Source organism: Poecilia reticulata, linkage group LG6 (genome assembly GCF_000633615.1).
Source record: "Poecilia reticulata strain Guanapo linkage group LG6, Guppy_female_1.0+MT, whole genome shotgun sequence".
NCBI lineage: Eukaryota > Metazoa > Chordata > Actinopteri > Cyprinodontiformes > Poeciliidae > Poecilia > Poecilia reticulata.
The window spans coordinates 10,028,360-10,050,929 of NC_024336.1; the positions used below are offsets into that span (position 1 = coordinate 10,028,360).

The window sequence follows — 22,570 nt, forward strand, 5'->3', positions numbered from 1 at the left end:
TATATATATACCCTTTTCCTTCCACTTCAATTATCCACTAGTATATGTTTATCTATCATAAAATACATGTGAAATAGTTCTTCAAGTTACTGTAAATGCCTAAATCCACTGTGAGACTAAGGTTGGTTCGCACCAGCCCCGTTTGGTCTACTTTTATGAAACTTCATAAACTTCATTTGTCTAGAAAGTGATGTTCGTTTGGGGAGATGTGAATCGAACACTCATGTGAACCAAAACAGTGAACTCTCGTGTGCCTGAAAAGCTTGCTGTCGTTTTGATTGTAGTGAACTGTAGTGTGGTTTGAATGCATATGTGAATGCCAAGCGGACCGGAGACCACTCCAAAACCAGGAAGTGGACTGTAGCGCAGAGCATTCTGGGTAAATACAACGAAAAGAAATTAAATGCATCTAGTGCAAGCGGAAGATATGCCTCAACAGCAATTGAGGCATATCTTAGTGGTTGTTGGGTTTCAGACGCCACTCTATTTTTGTTTACATTTTCGGAAGGAAGTTGGGTTCATGTCGTCTTCGGAGATTTTTGTGTCATTTCCTTCCGTGGTTCTTGGTGCAGCGCCACCGCAGGCGAGGAGGGAAAAAGGTTTTTCGAAGTTCTGCCACGGCAGTTTGACGGCGAACCGCATCGACTGAAAACGTAACCAACGTTGCAGTTTTGTCCCCGATCGAACCGAGCCGACCGCACTCCAATAGTCTGAAAATTTGTGGGAGTTAGTGCATGCTTATATTGTAAAGGTTTTATTTATTATTTTTTTGTGAGGTGGAGCAAAGGTACTTGTCCAGATGAGATTATCTGGGAGTGACTTTTACCCAATAAAAATATATTAGTTCTCAGCCTGTGGTCTTCTCCCAGAAGCTCTGTAAACTCCAATCTAAATCCAAGAGACTATAATTCTTCAGCATTGTTCCTCCTCACCCATTCTTCCACTAACCCTCCTCTCCTTCCTCACGCTCCGCCACCCCGTTTTCGCTGACACACAACTCGCCTGAGTTCGTTCGCCCCATCTTGCGGTTAATCCTTTTCGAGGTCAACATCGTATTTCAAAAGGAGCAGTGTTCCTCCAAGCTCATTTCTGGCTGCCCGTCCTCGACATGTTTAAAAAAAAAAAAAAAAAAGTATGTATCTACACGGTCTTGATGGCAGCAAACAGAGCCCTGGAGGGAGTCGGCACTTTGTTTTTGGCACCAATCCGCCTTTGGCTTCCTCAGCAGCAGAACCACCCCACCTTTTAAATGTGTTTTCTGTGTATTCACAGCAAATCTCTGGATGTGTGTTGTCTCTGGGTAGAACAAGAGGAGGAGGTGTGTGTCATTTTCTCTAAAGCGTAATAACCTTGAATTACGGCGATTTGTGTTGAAAACGTTTTTTTCTTTTTTGTTTTCGTTTTATGTACTCATTACAAATTAATTATGGGATGTGGCTGAAGATGAAACAGTCTCTTGTGAACAGCGAGGGTGGCACGTTACCTCAGGAGTCTGCCTCAAACGTGTAATTAAGCAAAGCCTGAGACGTATTACTTTGTGTGACATTTGTTTGAAAGAGGGACACTGCTTCCACACCGAGAGAAACCACAACGGAGTACAATGTGTTTCCATAAGAGCCTGGAAGCCCTTCACAGTGCTATGGTACCAAACAATTAGCATAAAACCCCAAACTCATTACTCAGACTCCCATCATCCGAGCCAGCACTGAATGCTGTCAGTAGTCAAACATGCATCCTGCTTTTTTCTTTCTTTTTTTTTTTCTGGGTACTTTCTGTAAGTTTCCATCTCCCTTAGCAGTTTTATGTGGGTTTTGTGTGAAACAAAGGGCCGAGGGGGAGGTACAAAAGTATCTCGTGTGCTAAGTACGGAGAATGTGTGATGCTGTGGGCCAGCGTTTCTCCCAAAGGAAGCTGGAAACTTGTCAAACTGTGTGGAGTTTGGAACCGTTTGAAGGGGCAGTGTTTTGTAAATTTGACTTTTTTTTAAATCTCTTTTTTAGCTTTACATCATGTTATGTAATCACCTTATCATAAGCATATCTGGAGTGTTGTCTTGATTCTTTCATGCATGTTTGAGAAATGGCAACCACTCAGCTGGACAAAACGCCTGGGTGGACCTGGCTCCGCCTCTTTGAGGCCGAAGCTCCGGCTCGGAGCTGCAGTTTCCAAGCTTCGGCGTTGCAGATCGGCCTTCTCCTACAACTTACCCACTCAGCTCCTTCAGACTAGCCAGCAGGAATTAGCAAACACCTGGAGGAACTGTGCACCTGCTGAGCTCATTATAGGAGCTACTTCTCATCACAATGCTGTTAAAATGTTGTTAAAGAGGAGCCATGTTGGGATGGAGGAGGCGAAGGTGGAGTTTCAGAAAGAAGGGGAGCAGGAGCTTTTAAAGAGACAGTAACCCAATTTTAAGGTGTTAAATGACAAAGTCGGTTTTCTATTGAGTCGAATTTGACATATTTGGCATTCTTAATAACTGCCAGATGTGGCTGGGAAATCCCTAATTCTGCCCCCTTAAGACAGGAAGAAAATGAGCTGGAAATGAGTTACCAGTGGGTATTTCAGGAGGTTCTTTGGTCTTACACATATCGTCAAATAAACATAAAAGTGGGTCGACCGTCTTGCACGTCTATCAAATGTAAATCCTACAAAAAGGTGAGAGGAGAATGTGAGAGAAGAAGCAGAACTGTAGAAACGGTCAGAGATCCCACTCTCTCTTTACTTCTAGAAGGGAAGTAGAATAAATTTACTGTCAAATTGCACATCTATGATGAAAGATGAACTTATTTCAGTGTTATTTGCACATATTTACTAGAGGTGTAAGCATGTTTTCAAGGTTTACCCACCAGCCTTTCTTTGTGCGTCTGCTTCATGTGTGTGTTTCTCTCACTCCGGCAGGGCCCTGTCCTCGGTTGTGGCTCTGGGTGCCAACATCATCTGCAACAAGATTCCGGGGCTGGCACCTCGCCAGCGGGCCATCTGCCAGAGCCGCCCAGACGCCATCATTGTTGTGGGCGAAGGCGCCCAAATGGGCATCAATGAGTGTCAGTACCAGTTCCGGTACGGACGCTGGAACTGCTCGGCGCTCGGAGAGAGGACGGTCTTCGGTCAGGAGCTTCGAGTAGGTCAGTCTGAGTTCTTTCACCGCAGGGAAAAGGGCACAGTGTGTGCGCGGACGTGTGTTTTTATGCACGTCTAGGGCTTACCATTCGGAGTGCTGACATTTATTTTTACAGAGGAATTAAATTTTGGGGACACCTGGCTTCTTTTCTGAGCAAGCTTTATCTTCCTCAGAAGTGGGATCAGTTTAGATTTGTGTAATAAATCTGGGCAAAAAGGTTTCAATATTCCCCTGTTTGATCTCTTACTTAGGTAGCCAACACTGAATGATGTTATTTTCATGTAAAAAAGGTACAAAAGAAGCTTTGTGTGCTACTCCCGTTACATCCGATTTGACTTTGAAAGCTGTACGTTTAGATGGACAGCCATGTCTGGGTCAGCTGAGTTGGACTTTCTGGTTTAGTTCTCAATTGGTTCAAGTCTTACATGTCAACAGGTAACGTCTCATCAGACCTGAGGTACCCCAAGGTTCCATCTAGGGGCTCCTCTTATTTACTATCTTCATGCTCCAGATAACTCAGAAAACAACATGAAATACGATTAGATACCATAACTACGCAGATGATGCTGAGCGTTGAGCAGATGATTCACTCCTGAATCTTCAGAGATGCATAAAGACAGTTACAAAGTCAGCCTTCTATCACCTGGAGAACATTTCCAGGATTATAGGACTAACTTAACAGCAAGATCTCGAGAAACTCATACATGTCTGTAGCTGCATCGATTGCTATAGCGTCCTCACAGGTCTCCTCACACCTCCTCCCCCAAAAATATCCTCCAGCCGCTGCTGATCCAGAACGCCGCCGCTGCTCACATTCTCTCTGTAACCAGGAAGACAGAGCACACAGGCCCAGTTCTGAAGTTCTTGCACTGACTCCTAGAATAGATGTTTTTTTGGGGGGGTTTTTTATGCTTTTGCTGGTTCATAAATCTGATCGGCTTGGCACTAAAATACATTAAATATCTGTTGTCGTTACACCAACTTTCCAGACCGCTTGGATCTTCTGGTTCGAGTCGACTCGGCACACTCAGAACCGGATCCAAACACGGAGAAGCAGCAGTTAGTTTTTATGCTTCACTAATCCCGAACAATAAATAATTACTGGAGTATACATACATTCTTTATGGTCTTCACTGCAGTGTTTTACGATTTTTGATGATTGCGATGATATCACTTGATAAAATATGTTTGTTTTATGTTTGCAGCATGTAAAGCACCTTGAGTTGCCCGCTGCTGAAACGTGCTGTACAAATACATTTTTCTTGCCTCGGTAGGTTTGAGGTTGTGTCGCAGGGTTTCCATTTTGAGCTGATTAATTGAACGGAGCTCTGCTGGTTGCTTAAAGTTTGGGAAATTGCCTTATGACCTAGCTCTGCTTTACTATTTAGATGATTTTGGAGGAATGTACACCACACTTTTCAGTTTTTAGCCTTTAAAAATATATAAAATATGACGTTCTTTCCTGCTTTACATTGACACGCAACATTGTTGTTGTATTACACAAACTTACAATAAAAAGAAACGGCAGCTTGTGGTTATTATGTGGTACGAATACTTTTTGCAAGGCTAGGTATGGGTTGAACCGCTTTAGCTACCAATAATGTAGTCAAAAAATTGAAATGCGCTTGTCTTATTTACACAGAGAGAGAAAGGGGGGAAAAAAAGCTGCATAATGCATGCCATCATATTGTCTTGATTTTATGAAGAATCTGAAACATTTGGTACCAGTCCCCAACCCACTGAACCCAATGACATGTCTTCAAAGGTACCAAACCCAAGCTGCGCGCATCACGCAGCTTAAAACTTAAACCAGTAACACCCAATCTTTGTGTCTTTTTTTTTTTCACCAACAGCTTCATACTGCCAATTTGAGTCGGTCTCAGTCAGGAGGGACTCGTTCTTCCAACGCGCTTTGCTTTCTGTTGACGTTGTTTCTGCTCCTGTCGGCGTTTGCAGCTCGCCGCCGCCGCCTTTCGCCGGCGGGCCGACGGCGGCGTCCTGGAAAAGCTACACACACAGAGTCGCTCTTCGGTCCTAATGGAGAAATTGTACGGTTGAAAAATGATATCTCAAACGAGGAGACGGCTAACGGTATTATTGCAGACGAGTCACGCTGAGCCGGAATTAGACGGACACATCTGTTGTTAATCGAGTTAAATTGGTTGTGTCCGTTCCTGGCCGCTCTGTGAGGGAAGACGGTGCACAGCGTACAGGAATGTAGGCTAAGAGCTGGGAAGTAGTAAAACGTGTAAGTGTGATTTTGTTGTCCATATTATTTTTATTTCAGATTTCCATTTAATATGTTTTTTTGCTGGTATCCTGTTGGTTTGACGGTGTGTATAATTCAGTTGGTTTTCTCTTTTGTGCTAGCTTAATTAACTTTAGCTGTCTTGACAAAGGAACCAGGTTAGAGTTGGCATCAGCAGGCCAACTTCATTCCCCCTTGACCTGCTTTTTGGTCTGGAACATCTTATGTTCAGATGCGTTGTTATATGTTATGCTTTTTTTTTTTTTTTTAACTCCCTTTTGTGCATTTAGCAAGACTAAATGACCTACACTCAGTGATTTAAGTTTCCCCGTTTGGGTAAGCGCTGCTGCTCCTCCTGTAGTTTGTGTCCTGGTGCCTTAAGACATTTAGAGTTGAATTTAAAATGCGGTTATTTGTTAGAGATCAGGCGTTTACATGTCATTTAGTTATTGTTGAAAATATGGGGTCGCAAGTGTGGATTTTTCTTTTTTTGGTTTAGTTTTTTTCTTCTTTACGTTTGATAAGTACCCATTTGAAGTACACTTGCACAGATAATTTTACATTAAATCACACAAAATCTTCCTGCGTTAGATCATGACAGAGTGTATGACTGGATGGTAATGAGAGAAATTCTTTAAAATATATATATATATAAATACTTACTTTAGATTGTGTGACATGGGTCAGAGGTCTTTTCTGAAGCGTCTCGCCACAGTTTATTTGCTTGTTTCTGTAGATATGTTTTTTGTTGTTGTCATGATGCCAGTTTTCTGGTAAGTTCACCAGTCCCTCTTATTGCAAAACTCCCCCACTCTAGGACGATGTTGTCCCGGCAAAAAAAAAAAAAATTTCTAATTTACAGTAAAATTCCAGCAGCTGTGGTTACCAGAATTTTATTGTATTAATACGTTAAAATTCTGTGAATTTTAATGGCATTTTTGTGTATTGAAATGATACAATTCCAGAATTTTATTGTATTTATGCGGAAACATTTACGGTATAAATAGAATTTTACCGTATAAATACAATAAACGTCTGGAATTTATACAATAAATTTCTGGCAACCACAGCTGTCGGTATTTTACCGTACATTAGATATGCTTTTTTTTTTTGTTTTACAGTGTGTACTTCATAATGTGGGCGGCGTTCTCAGCATTGTGAGTTTACCGTCCCCCCCCCCCTAAATAAATCGGTAATTATGGCAAAGCACTTCCACTTTAGTTTTAGTTCATGGTTCCAAAATTTAAAGCTTTTGCATTTACAAACTGTAATCTGTCTTTCTTTATGCTGGTTTTAGATTAAACGTTTTCTGTACTATGAGTGACCTTTCAACCTAAGTCGGTACAACTCTCATTTTGTTGTGAACTATGAACCTCCAGAAGGTGTTTTGCTTTTGTTTTTGGGTTGATTCACATGTTTTGCATTAAAACACATCCGTCCTTCCTGATCAATATTACAGCTGGACATTCCTGTGGCGTTTAGAGTTATAATTATTTTAAATGATTTAAAACAGATGAATGTGGCACATCTGAAAGTTGTGCTCCAGGATGAACCAGACCTCTTCCTGATATCTTGACTGATTTGTTTGGATTTTTTTTTCCATAACGTCAAATGAAGCATACATCCACAGCCGGGCCTCCATCTAAACTCTGTTGCTGCATCAGGATCTTGTCGTGCAAATAGAGGTAATTTTAATGATCCTTACTGACAAAAAACCGGAAAAGTTTAGTCTAGTTATTATTGCTCAGTGTGTCTGCTGGTTTCGACTCCAAATTTCCTAACTGTTGTGTTTATTTAGATGATTTCAGGCATATTTTTTCCCCAAAATTTCCCATAAGTCATTCACAAGGTTTTCTGCCAGGACATAATTTATAAACCACCCTGAGTTCATACTGTGCATTTTACTCTAATATTTATCGCCGCTTTGTTACAAATACCTCGTATGGCTGTTTAAATGATTAGTGTCGTTTCTCTCTGCAACCGTTTGAAGCTGATGGCGATTGAGTTTGAGGTATGAAAACTTTTTTTTTTTTTTTTTTTAGGTTGCAGTGTTCAGGAAAGTGTTGCATTTGTTAACAACCCAACCTAACTATGATGCTACAAATAAATAAAAGTTCAACCATTAAAAGTTTTTTTTTTTTTTTTTTAGGTTTTCTAGGGATCATCATTTGGAAACGATTTTGAAGATCATGCATCGTTTTTTTTTTTTTTTTCTTCTTCTTCCACTTCACAGCGACGCGCTAACTTTGTGTTGGTCTAAAAATTCCATAAAAATACATGGAAGTTTGCGGTTGTGGAAAAAGGTCGGCGAATACTCTTGTGTGTCATTATAGGAAACTGCGTAATCCGCAGCAGCTGCAGAGCTGCAGCGTAGCGCGGATGCAATCAGTAAAAATTAAATTAATGTTTTCTGCAAGCGCCCCGAATCTTTCGAGAGGCATAGGACTGCCTTCTTGGTTGTTTTGATATATTAATCTTTGGTGGCGCACGGCTGAAGATGTACTCGGGTTTCTGTAGCCGCGCTTGTACATATCACAGACCGTTTGGCGTATGAAGTTATGGAGCACAGTCCTCCGTTGAAGTCTTCCTGTTGTGTGTGCGCGCACATCTGCAGACGTTGGGAACTTCGTCATCACAGTGAAGCTCAGGAGTGAAAAGCTGTTCCCATTTTCGGAGATCCATGCTCAGTTCTGGACTCTAAGGATGAATTTTTCTCTTCTTTTTTTGTAGAGAGAGAGAGGGAGAGAGAGAGACCAGTGGACCACAACTGTTTTGCATTCTCTCGGTGCGCCGCCCGCTCTTGGAGGCGGTTCTGGAGCCGCTCCACAGCGTTACAGGGAGGCACGCATTAATAGCTGGGTTATTTGGCGTAATACGAGGTATTTTGATTAGGAAGAGATTAATTTCAGTGCCTTATGAAAGCATTTATTACCCCTCAAACTTTCCCACATTTTGTCACATTATAACCAAAGCCCTTTATGTGTTTCATTGGGATTTTATTGGATCTTCCAACACAAATTGTTGAGCGGAAGAAAAGGGAGAAATGGTTTTGGTGTTATTTGAAAGTCTGAAATGTGAGGCTCGCGTCTGTGTTCAGCCCTCTCAGTCAATAAGTTGTAGATTCACATTTTTCTGCGATTGCGTTTGTTTTTAGGGGATTCTGTCTCCACAGTCTGTGCATTTGATACCCAATGGATTTTTTAAAATTATTATTTTGAACATCATTTAGCTCAGCCAGAGCGAAGGCAGAGCTTCTGTGAACATCATATTTCGAGTCAGATTCTCAATTTGGTTTTGGTCTCAACTTTGATTAGGCCATAATAACGCACTGTCGTTTTCCTTATTGAAACCAGGAGCGTCCACCTTTAGTCATTAAGATCCCATCATGTTTTAAATGGATCGCTGCTCCAATACAGCAGACTCAAATGGCTGTCTTGGAGTTTTCCAAGAGCTTCTAGTCACATATTTGTTTGATTCAGGTGAGATAAACCAATGAAACGTGCAAGACCTTAATCCATGAGGACTCATTTTGGAATTGCAGCTCTGGTCATGTTTATCCTTTCAAGATTGTCCTGTTTTAAGCTCCATCACTTTTTCCATCAAATTCACTTTTGGTCATCTGACCAGAGCTGATCTTTCCAAATGTTTGCCGTTTCTGTTCCAAACGCTGCGTGGAACTACTGACGGCTTTAGCTTAACAACGGCTTTCTTCTCGCCACTTTTCTGACAAAGGACTCGTTTGTGGACTTTTACGACTACCAGTTGCCATGTCAACAAGTTGTTCCTCCTGTCTGCTTAGGTGAATGGCCGTGTCAAAGCATGAAATAATGCCCCAATATAAAACTCTCCGTAACCTTTTCTTCTTGACTTGTTTGCTGTTTTTTGTCTCTAAACATCTCTGAGGCTTTAGGCGTCAAGTGACTTCTAAAGACAATTGGTTGCACTGTTTTTTTTATATGGCACATCAAAGTTAATGAGAATAATATAAATACATAGCACACATTTCAAATGTGTATTCATTTGGAAAAGTGAATTGAATTGCCTAGTATCGTCTCCCTTCCACTTCAGATTTATTAACTACATTCATGTTCGGCATGAAGTCGCACAAAAATGTCGAACGAATGATTGGGGGTTATTCATTTTAACGTTTTAATCGCAACCTTGCATTAGATGAACCTATGCAGAACATCTAATCGGTGCCTCTGTTCAGTCTCAGTCCCTAATATTTTTTCTCCGGGTGACACACTGGAAAATCAACACTGTGAAGTTTTATTGGGTCGAAAACAGGGAGCTTAAGAGGATCTCTTTTTCCTGTGCAACAACTCATGTTCGTTTCCTCGCCCTGCCATTGCCATGGCGGCTTTGCGGAAATGTGGATTGAATCATCCTGCCGCTAAAAGAGATTGGTGTTATTGAGCGATTTGCAGTCTATAACGAACTAATAACAGAATTATAGCCAAATCCATCAGCCAGTCAGGATGAACAGAAAGCCTTAAGTGAATCACACTAGCTGAATCATTTAAATTTTTAGTTTTTTTTTAAAATATCTTCCTCTGTTTGTTGGTGGGGATCTTTTTGCAAAAGCTTCATTTAAGTCTGCAGAACAATCCCATCCTGGATACAACATTGTTTGGCTCTAAGTGACATTATCAACTTGTTAGATGTGTTTGTGATTTTTTTTTTTGGTTTTTCTCTCTACCACCTTGTTTTGACCGGCAAAGCCTCGTCCTGTGTGCCGCGGTGCATTCCTCCGGCTAACCACCTGTAATGGAGATGCCCTTCACTTAAAAGACCTGCCTCTGAACACCTTACGGCTCTTTTCAGCGCACTTGAAGTCGGCGATTAGAGCTTGAAAGTGGACACCTTTCAACGGCTACACTCAGCATCAAAGGCCAACACTGGACCCCTTGTCACAAAATGGCCTGCTCCAGTTACTCCCTGTTTGACTTTCCAGCCAGTTTGTCACCATCCTGACTCTTTCTTCTTCTTTTTTTTTTTTCTTTTAATCTGAAAGGGGTTTCTTGTGCTGGCAGTGAAATGTGACAAAAGTTAAATCATCCCGCCTCTGGCTTGTTGCACAAGAGCAGATGAAGCACTTGGAACAGATAAAAAAGGTACAAGTAAAGACCTTAAAGTGAAGGTTTACCGTTTTGAAAGTGAGTTTCTGTGAAAAAGTTAAGTTGTTAACATCTTACCTACAGCCGACAACGCTAATGATGTCTTTTTTATACTTTATACCTACTGACTCTTGGCGGGTCACCTTCCTGCCTCAGTACTGCGTTTCCATTACAAATGTGCGCAGAACTTTGTCTACATTTCGTTAATACCAACAAAGCACAATTTTGCTTTTGTTAAAATTACGTGAATACGTTTGTTCACATAATTCTTTAAAAGTCACGCCGCGTCGTCATCCTCCTACCGCCTCCTGTTGTCTTCTTTGTCTTTTCCGCCAGTAGGAATATCCTGTTGTTGATCACGCGACTCATCTGATTTGAAAATAGTTTTTCCATTGCAGTTTTGCAAAACACATTAATTTTGATACAGCTGAAAAAAAAACACTTCGTCCTACGCGTTAACTTTTTTTTTTTTTATCCAAAAACAAGTTTTTCCAAAATCCTTTCAATCAGGGAGGATTTAAAATCATAAAATTAATATCTTATATTAATAACCAATGATTCGACCACAGCAGTTACACTTTGTAATTTATATAATCTCTAAGGTGTAACAATAAAAAAAAACATAATGGATTTTGCTAAAACTGATTTCAGTGTTGACTCTTTTAGTTTGGGAAAAACGAGACAAACACAGAGGAGATGTCAGGATTACAACTCGGTGTTTTACAGTCGTAATTTATATTACTGTGATTCCTCTCAGAAATAAGTAAAATAAATAAAAAATTACTTTTCACTAGTAGGAGGCATGAAATAATAAAACCTTTCGCTTTCACTGCATGTCTCCAATGGAACATCAACCAACACAAACAGGGAAAACAGCAACAGTGTGTTTGCTTCATTTCAGTTTTATAGTAATTAATGATAAACATTCTTTTGTTTTTATTTGTATCTAGAACAAAAACACTGTAAAATAAAAAAAAACATGCCAAGTTACCAACTTATGCTAATGACTGCCTTATTTGACTCAGGCGTGTCGAAGCAAAGACATCTAACAGTTGCAGGACTGAACTTGAAGACTCCTGAAATAAAAATGTGAACCGTTTCTAGTTTAGATTTACTAATAATAACAGAAAAAGTGACTTTTCTGAAGAGGTCCTTCTTTTGGTATGTCCAGGTGTTTTGCAGAGTGGCCACTTGGAGTCTCTGAATGGCGATAATTTAGGATTAATACCGATACGTATGAACTTTAAAAGGCTGTAATCCCGAAATCTTTCATCGTACAGTCACCGGTGAGGGTTTTAGTGAAATGCGATACCTCGCGGATTAATGATCCTTATCCAGATTCACAGACGGCATTACTAAAGTTTAGGAAGTGATGCATAAAGAAAATAAAGAGCTCATTTTGTCCTACTGTGCATGACGAAAAGGAATCAGGAGTTGCATGTAAAAAAAAAAAACCTTTATATATTTATATAAAATATCAAACTATTTATGTTGGGTTTTTTGTTTTGTTGGAACTACACTCCAAAACAAAATAACACACAAGTAAAAGTTGAAAAACTGTTAAAAAAACAAACAAAAGGTCTTTCCATCCTCCACACACACAGACAGGTAAACAAGAAACTCTCCTCTGTGCATGTAAAGATGCATTTCTTTTCTTGTTTTTGATGATATTTCACAGCTGAATGACATTGGCAAACCGTAGCACTAAATAAGTTTCCACTCGCTGCTAAAGGATAACAGCCTCTCCGTCTTAGTCCTTTCTGCCAACTTGGAAAAACATTTAAGTGCTTTGCTTCGGCTTCAAATTCAGCATTACGGTACAAATTATGTTCATTAAAGGTAGTTAAAAAAAAAAGAAGACAGTTAGGACAGAGATTTGAACATTTCCATCATCCCGTTTAGCGCCGTCTTCTTACCCCCTCCCCCGTCAGGAGTTCAGAGGCAAATTCACCTGCCAGCACCGCAGGGCTCCGGGGCCGAAGCGGCACCTAGTCAGATGAAGGATGCTGAAGTCAGCAGGCTCATTGAAAACCACTTGTGTGGAAAGAACTCCCAGACAGGCACATACTTGGTAGGAAGCTGGAGAGTTCAGGCTCCTCAAGGCGAGGGGGTGGTCAACCTAGGCAGATAGTGCCAGACATAAATCAGGATTGGCTTTCGTTTCCATATTTCAGGAAGGGAATGCTTGAACAGGCGATGGGGTTAAGAGAGGTGTGAGGGTGTTTCTGCTTTGCAACAAGGCTTTGCGATACCACATTTACATTCAAGGTATTGAAGATTCCTCCTGAAGTCTGAGAGCTGGCACGTTGAGTTTCTGGAAGTACTAACTTAACTGAGACGCAGCTTCTCTCAAGAAGGAAAGAGGTGGAGTTCTCGCTCCAGGTTTGGGGTCAGGCTCTTCAGTAAGCAGAGGAGAAGAGTTGGGTAGTAACTGCTTTCAGGAGTATTTTACTGTGCTTTACTTTTTACTTTTACTTCAGTAACTTTATTATGTAGTATTGGTACTCTTACTTGAGCAAACTGTCTGGATGCTCTGCCCGGTGTGAGTAACTTCACTTTAACAAAAAACCAGCTTGTTTAAGCTAAAAATTTCGCCATATTCCGACACGCAGCTGCTGGTTTTGTTAAAGGCTCAGCAGCTTGAAAGAAATCGATTTGTAAAAATGTTTATTTTGTCTGAAGTTGTCATTTTGTAATTATGTTATTCTCATGAATTACTTTCATTTTGGTCGTTAAAATACCAACATCTCCACGTCATTTTAAAAAGATTAAATGATCGATGTTTTGATCACTTACTCAGGGCTTGAGCAAATACTTTTTTACCCTCACTTGAGTAATTTCTTGGATGGCTACTTTTTATTTTTCTCTTACTTGATTACAGTTTTTAAGCACTCTTCCCATCTCTGCAGAGGAGTTTGAGTACTTTAGTGTGTTGTCAGGTTCATCGGGATGAAGAAACGGCCGTGAAGCATGCCTCTTAGTTTACCAGTTGCATGAAACCTTCATACGACCATTTAAGTGGCTGAACTTTACCTTTCTCCCTTTGGCAGCACGTCCTGATGGGAGGAGACAACCCAGGAATGCTTTGGGATCTCCTATGAGTGGATAAGATGAGGTTTATGGGCGAATGGATGGAATAAAGTGACCTTAAGAGTGAGCGTGTGCATGCATGATTATGGCGTTGGCTGCAGAAACGCATGTGGAAGCTCTGTTCACCAACTCCGGCCTGTCGAGATGAGAATAAGCCTCACGAGACCCTGAATTGGTTCAAGAAAAGAAAGAACAAAAGTGGACAGATTTGCTCTATGTATGTATAGTTCATTTACGTTTTAATCAATCCATAAAGTTTATTTGTATGGCATATTTTAACAACAAGGTGACTCAAAGGGCTTTACATCATAAGAATATACACACCAAAAAGAACATGGTGCAGTCGAAAATTTGAGAAACCAGTAACAAACATTACATTTTGTCGAGTGCCATCATCAAAATGATCAATACATATATGTGTTGATCAATGTTCCAGTGGTTATGGGTCAAAAGCAACTGTAAACGGGTTGCTTTTTTACTCATGTTTAGCGTCATTTACCCTCGACCAACAACTTGGGTTGAAGTGCTCTCTAAGTTGAGAATAGACGGGACAAAGAAGATATGTGGCGTGATATTTGCATTTGCGGAATTTATTTCCCGTCTCAATGCCTAAAGCTTGCATCCATTCATCCATCCATCCACCCGTTGCGAACTTTTGTACTGAGAACTTTGGAAAAGTGAGCCTCGAGGAGTGCAGACGTTTGACTTGAACAATGTGTAGGAAGTCCGTATGCGCCGTGGTACACGGTCTTGGTCTGAGGACGACAAAAAACCCTCGCAGATAATAAATGCGCTGGCCGAGCTCCTTCCACTTCTCGGAATCGACACACGGTCCATTGTGGTGAAACCGTATCCCGGCAGAATGCAGAAAGCACAACAGCTCGGTCCAGCCGAGAGGCTAATAATGAGCGGCCGAGAAAACCCACTCCAATGGCCGTGTGGTTCCGTGCGTGCTTTGTTCCCTCGTTTAGACAAAACTCCCGAGCTGAAATATTTACTCAGAGCCCGACCGTTTTCTCCTTATAAATCAGCTGTGTTTAAGAAATGCAAAAAAACACGCGAGTGGAAAATTATCAAAAGGATAAACTCTCGCTGCTGGTCGGTCAGTGTAACTGGAGCCGCGGCTACAATCAAACCTGTTATTATTCAAATGATGAATTGATTGAGAAGTGAAATGAATCTAGAAGAGCAGTTGTGTCTCACCTTGTTTGAGAGGGAAGCTCCACGGTCGAGTCTCTCTTTAACAAACGATACAGATACAGTGTTTGACATATGAGCCTAATCAGTTGACAGTGAGTGTTATGTGCAGGACTTAGCTTAATAATGACAGTCCAGGACTCATTCTTCACAACTGGAGGGGGGTTTCAAGAACGCACAAGTGGATACTCTGACTCGACTCCCTAAAATCCCATCAATCTTCCCACTGTTGGGAGTTTCCCTCTTTCCCTCCCTCCATTTCTGGGATTTCTTTCACTCTGCAGGCGAGCTGCGCTTATCAGTTGGGATACGTAATGATTCACTCGATTCTGTTATTTCCCCGTGGGTCGAAAAACAAGAAAGACTGTCACAAGCCGGATCGTTCGCGTACGCGCTGACCCGTTTTTTTTTTTTACAGCTGAGCTACCAGCTGAAAGTGCAGATTCATTCCCATGCCTTGCCAGGCGCTTGACACCATGCGGATAACAGCGTGGAAATGACGCGTGCATTGTGTTATGGTGGAACGGTGGCGGATAAAAGGCCTATTTTTCAGCTCATCATCATGCGGGTAGCGGTAATCCTCCCTGCCCTCTTCCATGCGAGTCCAGAGAAAACAGTGTGACGGTATGGATGCGTGTGTGTGTGTCAGGTTAGGGTTCCCCCACCGTAGATACAGTAAGGGTAATTACGGTTTAGTGCAAGTCACTGCTCACTAGGGGTGGGAATTTATCGGATCGTTTATCATTTATCGTGGTAAATTTGTCATGATGATATTTTTCATTTGGTGTTTTCAAAATAAATTCCAACTAATGACTTTTAAACAACCCAAAACTGTCCGTGTTGTTGGGATTGTCCTCTGTTTGAGTATCAATAATTATAAACAAAAATATATGATTAAATTCAGTTTGCAGTTTAGTTGGTACATATTACACATCTTTATGTGACTGGTTTCCTAAAGGAGCATATTAGAAATGGGAATGTTTTTCCAAGAGCAGTATTTGTGTTTTTGGGGCAATGATTTCTGTATCATGCAGTCACAGCCAGACAGTTCCCTAAAATAGTGGTTCTTACTAGTCTGCCGCTTTTATCGCCATCACAATATTACCACAAAATATCACAATAAAACTTTAAATTCATCTTGCTCAGCCCCGCCGCATCACCTTTTACACCTCCAGGATCAATCAATCAGGTTTATTTGTATTTTTGTTTTTATGATGTAAACTTTGAACTGCCTTATACGCATCACAATGTCGCTGATGTGCTTGTGTGCGGGGTGTAGCCCCTTGCTCTTGCTCGTTTATCAATTCTATCTCCTTCCCGGTTAGTGTGGGTGTGCCTGGAGCAGAGATCCCACTAAATTCTGTCAAACCCACCCACCGTTTGTCTACAAACCCCCGCACTCCTGGCGCTCGTTGTGGACGCTGGTCCTCCCGGGGTTTGGCCGGGGATCTCTCTCCTGTCAGTGCATGCGTCGTTTTGGCCCCTGCCCTACCCGGCCTCGCGGTGGGCGCTGTGTTATCGGTGGAATCTACGTCCGTCTGAGTCTGTCGGTGACACAGACAGACGCGGGAGGAAACAGGATGCGAGAGGATCAACCGTAATCTCGTAGCGCGCTTTGTCTCGCACAATCCCAGGCCGATCGGTGTGTTCTCTACACGCTGGACACTTGCATGTGCCAACAATCACATCGCTGCTAGCCTCTTTAGCCAAGTGGGGAAGAGTTAGCCGGTCTGGGGAAACGAGACACTTGCAGGATGGAGAGAGTCTTTTAGTAGATAGTTAATTGATTGGTTATAGGTTGAAGAATTGAGAAATGTACCTCGTCTCCTTGCTACAACCACAAACTTCAATTTATTTTATTTGGATTTCATGTGATACGCCAATTGAAAGTAGAACATAATTTTGAAGTAGAAGGAAGATGATGTGTTGCTTTCAAAATTTGACGTTCGCCAGTATTCAGTCTTCCCATCCGAGTCACAACATTCAACCTCTCCAAGACATGGTGGTTCACACACACCAGCATTTACCAATTCTCTGTTCCAGAACACCTGATTCAAATGATTGCATGACCTACTGTGCATGCCACCAAGTACTGCAGAAGCCTGTTAGTCACCCCATTATTCAAGTGTGGTATTTGTGCTGAAGAAGGGAAAGACTTAAAACAGTCCGACAGTCAGAGCTGTACAGGTCAAGACACTTACGGTAACTCTGGAGGAGCTGCAGAGATCTAGAATCTTTAAGCAAGACAACTTGTTATGCACTATACAAATTTGGTCTTTATGGAAGAGAAACAAGAAGAAAGTCATTCCTGAAAGTCTATTTTCTTTAGCAAAAGCCATTAAGAGGTCTTACGGAAGAAGGTGCTCTGAATAGATGAGATAAAAACTGAATGTTTCAGCCTAAATGGAAAAGCTAGGTGTTGTTATAGCTGAATTGTGCTAGTAGAGACAAAGTGATGAAGTTTTGTGGGATAGACATGCAACCAGAACTGCAACGATTATCGCAAACCAGACATGCCAAAGTCCACCAACTTTTTGATACATTGCTTCCTGAAACACCACTGAGATTAAAGTCCACTTACAGAGCTGAATGACACGTTGACGAGGAAATTCGGCCATTTTATTCAGCTGTGCTGGAGCAGATGCATTCCAAAGTTAATGGACAGGAGCTCTTGACTTGGACACCTAGAGCATTTGAGAAGCTAATCTGGCAAACGGCGGTTCTAAAACTGCAGAGGCGAAAGAAGCCGAATACAAATGATCGTCACACTTTTCAGGTTTTTGCTCGTAAACCAATGTCTTATTTTTGTTCCACGTCACAACTATGTGCTACTTCCTGTCATATACCTATGCATTTCATCTTTGCTTCGTACGTTGGGTTTGTATTGTCCGTATTTAGTTCTGTTTTCCAAGTGTTTTGGTTGCGTTTGCAACTATTCTTTGTCTCTGTAGTGTCATTTCCTGAACTCCGCTCGAGCCGCCATTAATTTCTGATTGACTACATTCACCTGGCTTGCACGCCACAACCACACCTCCACCAGGCTCTCTGGTTTCTTTGGTTTATTGCTGCCTTCTGCTGCTCCCTTGTCCTCAAGTCTTTTTTTCTTTTTTTTGTTCTCCATTGTTGAATCCAATTTTCTGCTCGCCATCGTCCCACCCTACGCCGTCACGTTGCCAATGGCGCCCTCAACAAGCTTTACACATGACACTTTCGCATAAAGTCCCTATAAAACACATAGCCGTTTGCGGTGGGAGCGTGAGAAAATAAGTTGGACCACATTTTGGTCGAGCATATGGAAATTTCATCTCTGGAGATCCGTTTTGTAATGACAAAGGCAACGTGTAATCAGCGGGGGTATTTGACTGGCTGATTATAGTGATAATGATAAACGCATCTTCAGCTGTATATCTCAGTAAATAGTTTTTTTTTTGACAAAGACGAAGTGAAGTCAAACGGGATCAAAACGGAGGAAAATCCTCAACATTCACCTCACTTGAACCTGATAATTGCCTTTGCAGAGCCCCTCATTTTTTCAGATCCGAGCAGGTGAGGTCCTGATTCGGTGTCATTATTAGGATGAAAGCAGGGAGGGAGCGAGGGGAGAAGGATTTGTGCTTGTTTTAGCAAGTCTGAGCGTTCAGTCAGAAGGATTTATATCCACCTCGCGGAGCTCAGAGAAGAAAAAGGATGCTTTTGAAAAATGTTTTCTGCCAGCACAATTTTCTATGCCTGGGAGAAAGCTTACTTAAACTCTCAGCGTTTTTAATACTCTACCGCCAATGCTGAATACTCTCATAATTGGGTTAGCTTTACTGCTTAAAGCCCTCTTCATTATATGAATCAAACCTGGGGGGGAGGTAAGGATTGGGGTGGTGGGACCCATCAGTGAGCGTCCGCGCCAGAGCGTGCCGCTTCCTCGTCTCGGTGTTGCGAGCTCTGAGGGGAATGTGGAGCCCGGTTCTGGTAAAACAATATTATTTTATTGTACAGGAACATGGCTGTGCTAATTTCTCGAGCTGAAAAACCTCACAGACCACAACTGTGTCTATAATTTGCTAGGAGCATATGTTCATAGCAACGGTACATAAAGCGGAACGGAAAACAGTAGTGGAGAGGGCCGCAGTCAGTTTAGTGATTGGTATACAAAGCTCGGGGTTTTCCTCCAGCTTTCCTTCCCTTTCTCGGGGCCCCGGAGACACACTTCCAGGATCAGTTTGGCTTTGGTCGCAGCCTATTTTCTGTGCTTTCGGTGTCACAACTTTTATGCGCTCGCTCCTCTTTTCCTTTGATGGAGTTCACTGGGGCTTCTGCTCATTATCATATTCATATTTACTCGGCTGCTTTGCTTTGAGTTTTCCGTGCACTGTTTTGTTTTGGGGGTGGAGACGACTGATTCGATTCTAACCGGATGAACATAAAATGACGAAAGTACTAACCTCTCCCTCCTACAGATTCCTTCTGTCTATACTTTCTTGTCGCACTTAAATACTACAGATTGTTGAACTAGTTCTAATATCAGACAAATATAAAGGGAGCACTTTTCAAAATATTCACTTTTTAGACAAGGGGAGGGAGGTGACTCGAGCTGAAAAACTGCGTTCCAGCATCTTTAGTGGCAACAACTGCTGTCTGATACAAGATTCAATCATTTTACTGATCTCTGACCCAGGACCACACAGCACTCTGGGGGATGTAGGCAGAGGAAAGGTTCCAGCTGCTCAACCTCTGGTTGGCTGTCACAGGTTGACAGCCAGCCAGTTAGCTAAGTCAGCTAAGCTAGCTGCAGCTAGCATCAACTGACTCACGTGTTCTTTGGTTACCTAGCAACAGCCTTGTTGAGTAACTTGCGCAGCAGCAGCTTAAATGTAAGCCTCAACAGCCTGAAAATAGAAAAAGCAACGTTGTGGAGGGGAAAATGTTAAAACAGGAAAAGTCATCCAGTGTTTGGCAGTAAAAACAGCTAATCGATAATTATCAATATCGACTGGTATGAAACGTTCATATCATAAGTTAATCAGTCATGTCATCTTCAGCAGATGTGTGTCTTTAACTTTGATTAAGATCTTCAAAAACCCTTCTTATTTTGTTGCTTTGGCATATTACATTGGGCATATTACATTGCTTTATTTACACGATTTATTGTAGAAAATGTATATATCTGTGAGGTTATTTTACATTTTGAGCTTTTTAAAAATCTTTTAAGCAGCATTCTCTAGCTTTTCGTTATCCAAGGAAGCGTGTCTCTACCATGCATCTGACAAACGTTGAACCTGAAGTGGAGTTTTTGACGCGTGTCAGGTTTATTTAGGTTGGGTTACGTTATGTCAGACACGACAACTTCTCTGATGATCGGAAACATGCGAGTCAAAAAGCGAAGAAACTAACTAATCTCCGTTTTCACTTTGGAAACACACGGCTGCTTTCATGACCGGGATCCATTCAGACGTAATCAGTGTAAAGACTCCTGACCACCAGCAGGTGACACTTTCCCCTTTGTTCTCCTTTGTGGTGTTGTTTGTCTGCGACGGGATCTTCTTGTTCCTAACGGACGCGAGGCTCAGCTGTGTCGCTGTCCGGCTGAGAGGTCTTGGTCTTACGCAACCCGGGCCTCCTGTGTCCTCGGGGTGTGAGTGCACGTCTGGGAAGAGTGGACTTCACAAAGCTTTCCCCTTCACTGCCCCGCCACAAACATTCCCGGCTTGTGCGGAAAGGCCATTCAGCTGCGCTGCTAGACTCTGTGTGTGTGTGTGTGTGTGTGTGTGTGTGTTTCTCTGTTGTAAGGCTTTCAGCTATATTCCTCTTCCATTCAGTCTTTTCTTTTTTTACCTATATATGTTTGGATGTTCTTCTCCGGTGCAGGTCGATGTCTTGTTAAAGTATTCCCACCCCTTGGACTTTTACACATTTGGTTGCTTTACAAGCAGAATCTTCTCTAAATTCTCTGGGGATTAGGGCATCGTCTACCTGTGAATTGTAAGGAAATTATAATATTTTTTACAACCCGAAAAATGTGTTTTGTTTCCACGTCCAGTGACTGTTAGAGGCATCCTAGTAGTGCATGTTTTATTCATTCCGTGCCATTTTTTGGATCTGGTTCTTATTTTATGTTATTCTTTAATGCTTCTTTTTATATTCCTTCATAGTTTATCCAGCTGGTTTCTGCTTGTGACCCATTATGTATTGTAATTTTTGCTCTGCAGTGCATCTCTGATGTTGAGTTGAATGACAGTAAGGATGATCTGAAGTTTACAGCTTTGCAAATTAATCAGTGCAGACAGATTCTCATTTGGCTTTAGGGCTGGAGTTTGACTAGGCCAGTCCAAAGCATGCATGTGTTTGACCATCTCTTGTCTCCAGAGCTGCTGTCTTTTTCGTGCTCCTACACGCCTCAATCAAACGGCATCGACTGTCTGCAGGATCCACGGTGAAGAGGAAACGTCTCATTCCGAAACCTTTTGAACCGTTGCTAAGGATACCGCCACTATAGAGCTGTACGACACGGATTTAAAGTTTTATCACGATATTTTGGGGTACTTTAAAAGTGACAATAAGACCTTTTTTAGTCACACAAAACTGTCCTTCAAAAAAAGGAGCTAGTTCCGACCAAAGCACCAGATTGACGTCTCTTGTCATCCAGCCAGGGGTGAAAGTAAGGGGGTACGGCAGGGTACTGCCTACCCCTAAAAGATTTAGCGGGGGTACGCAGTACCTGCAAGAGAGAGGAGCGGCTGTCAGTTGTAAAGAATCAATGGGTTCGCTGTGCACCCACTAATCAGCCGTGACTGATTAGTTTTTCAAGAACAATCTAAAACGTGACTTAATCGGTTAATAAATAACTTTTTTCCCATTTCATATTGTTTCTGAACTCTTAATACTTTACTAGAGCAGGGTTGCAACACGTCGATCGCGGAAAGTTTTGAGTCGATCTCGTTATTAGGTGACAAACGGAACACCGCCAGGAAGCTGAGACCAGCACGTCCTCCTGTTTATCAAAAATGTTCGGAACTTTATTAAAGAACAAAAAATAAATAAACAAAACATGTTCAAATTAATGACCCAACAGCAACAATAATCTCAGTAATTATTGTTTCAGCAAGGTGTTGCGCAATTCTGTGCGTTTCGGTTTCATTATCAAAATAACTAGCAGAGTAGGAGTTTAAAATTAACTAATCAATCACCTCTGTGTTCAGGAGAGCGCTTATAAATAATCGCAAAATAAATATCAATCCTGCAAACCTGATATCGTAACGGACTGAATGTTATGTTTTTACCTAATCTCTGGTCAGCTTGGGGAAGCGCAGGTGGTTGCCATGGCAACGGGTGTGACAGAGAGAGAGAAAGAGAGAGTAAAAAGGTGCGAGTGGTTTTGATTGATCAGCTGTTCGGGTTGTTTTACCTTTGCTTTGGCTCTTTACAGCCGCTGTAGTTTCTGAACGTTCAATAAACGACAAACTTGGACTAATTATCTCGTTCTTTGTGAGTATATGTCATTTACAACAAACATCAAATGGTAAATATGCTTCATTAAGTATTTAACAAACAAATGTCTTCTACCGCAATAATTATGTGAAATTAAATTAATTGTCTAATATATAAAAAATAGTTTGGTGCTGTCGGGCTCAGAATCTGAGAAGCTTTTCCTTTATCAAATCAATTTCTTTGCCTCTTATTTAGTGGAAATATTGATGTTGATGAGATGTTCTCCAAAATGATAACCTTTTTCAACCTTTATAGCTCCACTGTTGAAAATGAGGCTCTAAAATTCACAAATGACATTGAAATAAAATCCAGTCC

The 22,570-nt window shown here is 41.6% G+C and overlaps 1 protein-coding gene across 2 annotated transcripts in view; it reads left to right on the forward strand.

Moving 5' to 3' along the window:
- Positions 1-22,570, forward strand: part of wnt7bb (wingless-type MMTV integration site family, member 7Bb) — a 48,944-nt gene that overhangs the window by 10,856 nt on the left and 15,518 nt on the right. For both annotated transcript variants that reach the window (XM_008411134.2, XM_008411132.2), the window contains exon 2: positions 2,902-3,128. In XM_008411134.2, coding sequence (XP_008409356.1) covers positions 2,902-3,128 — 227 coding nt within the window. The remainder of the gene's footprint in view (positions 1-2,901; positions 3,129-22,570) is intronic.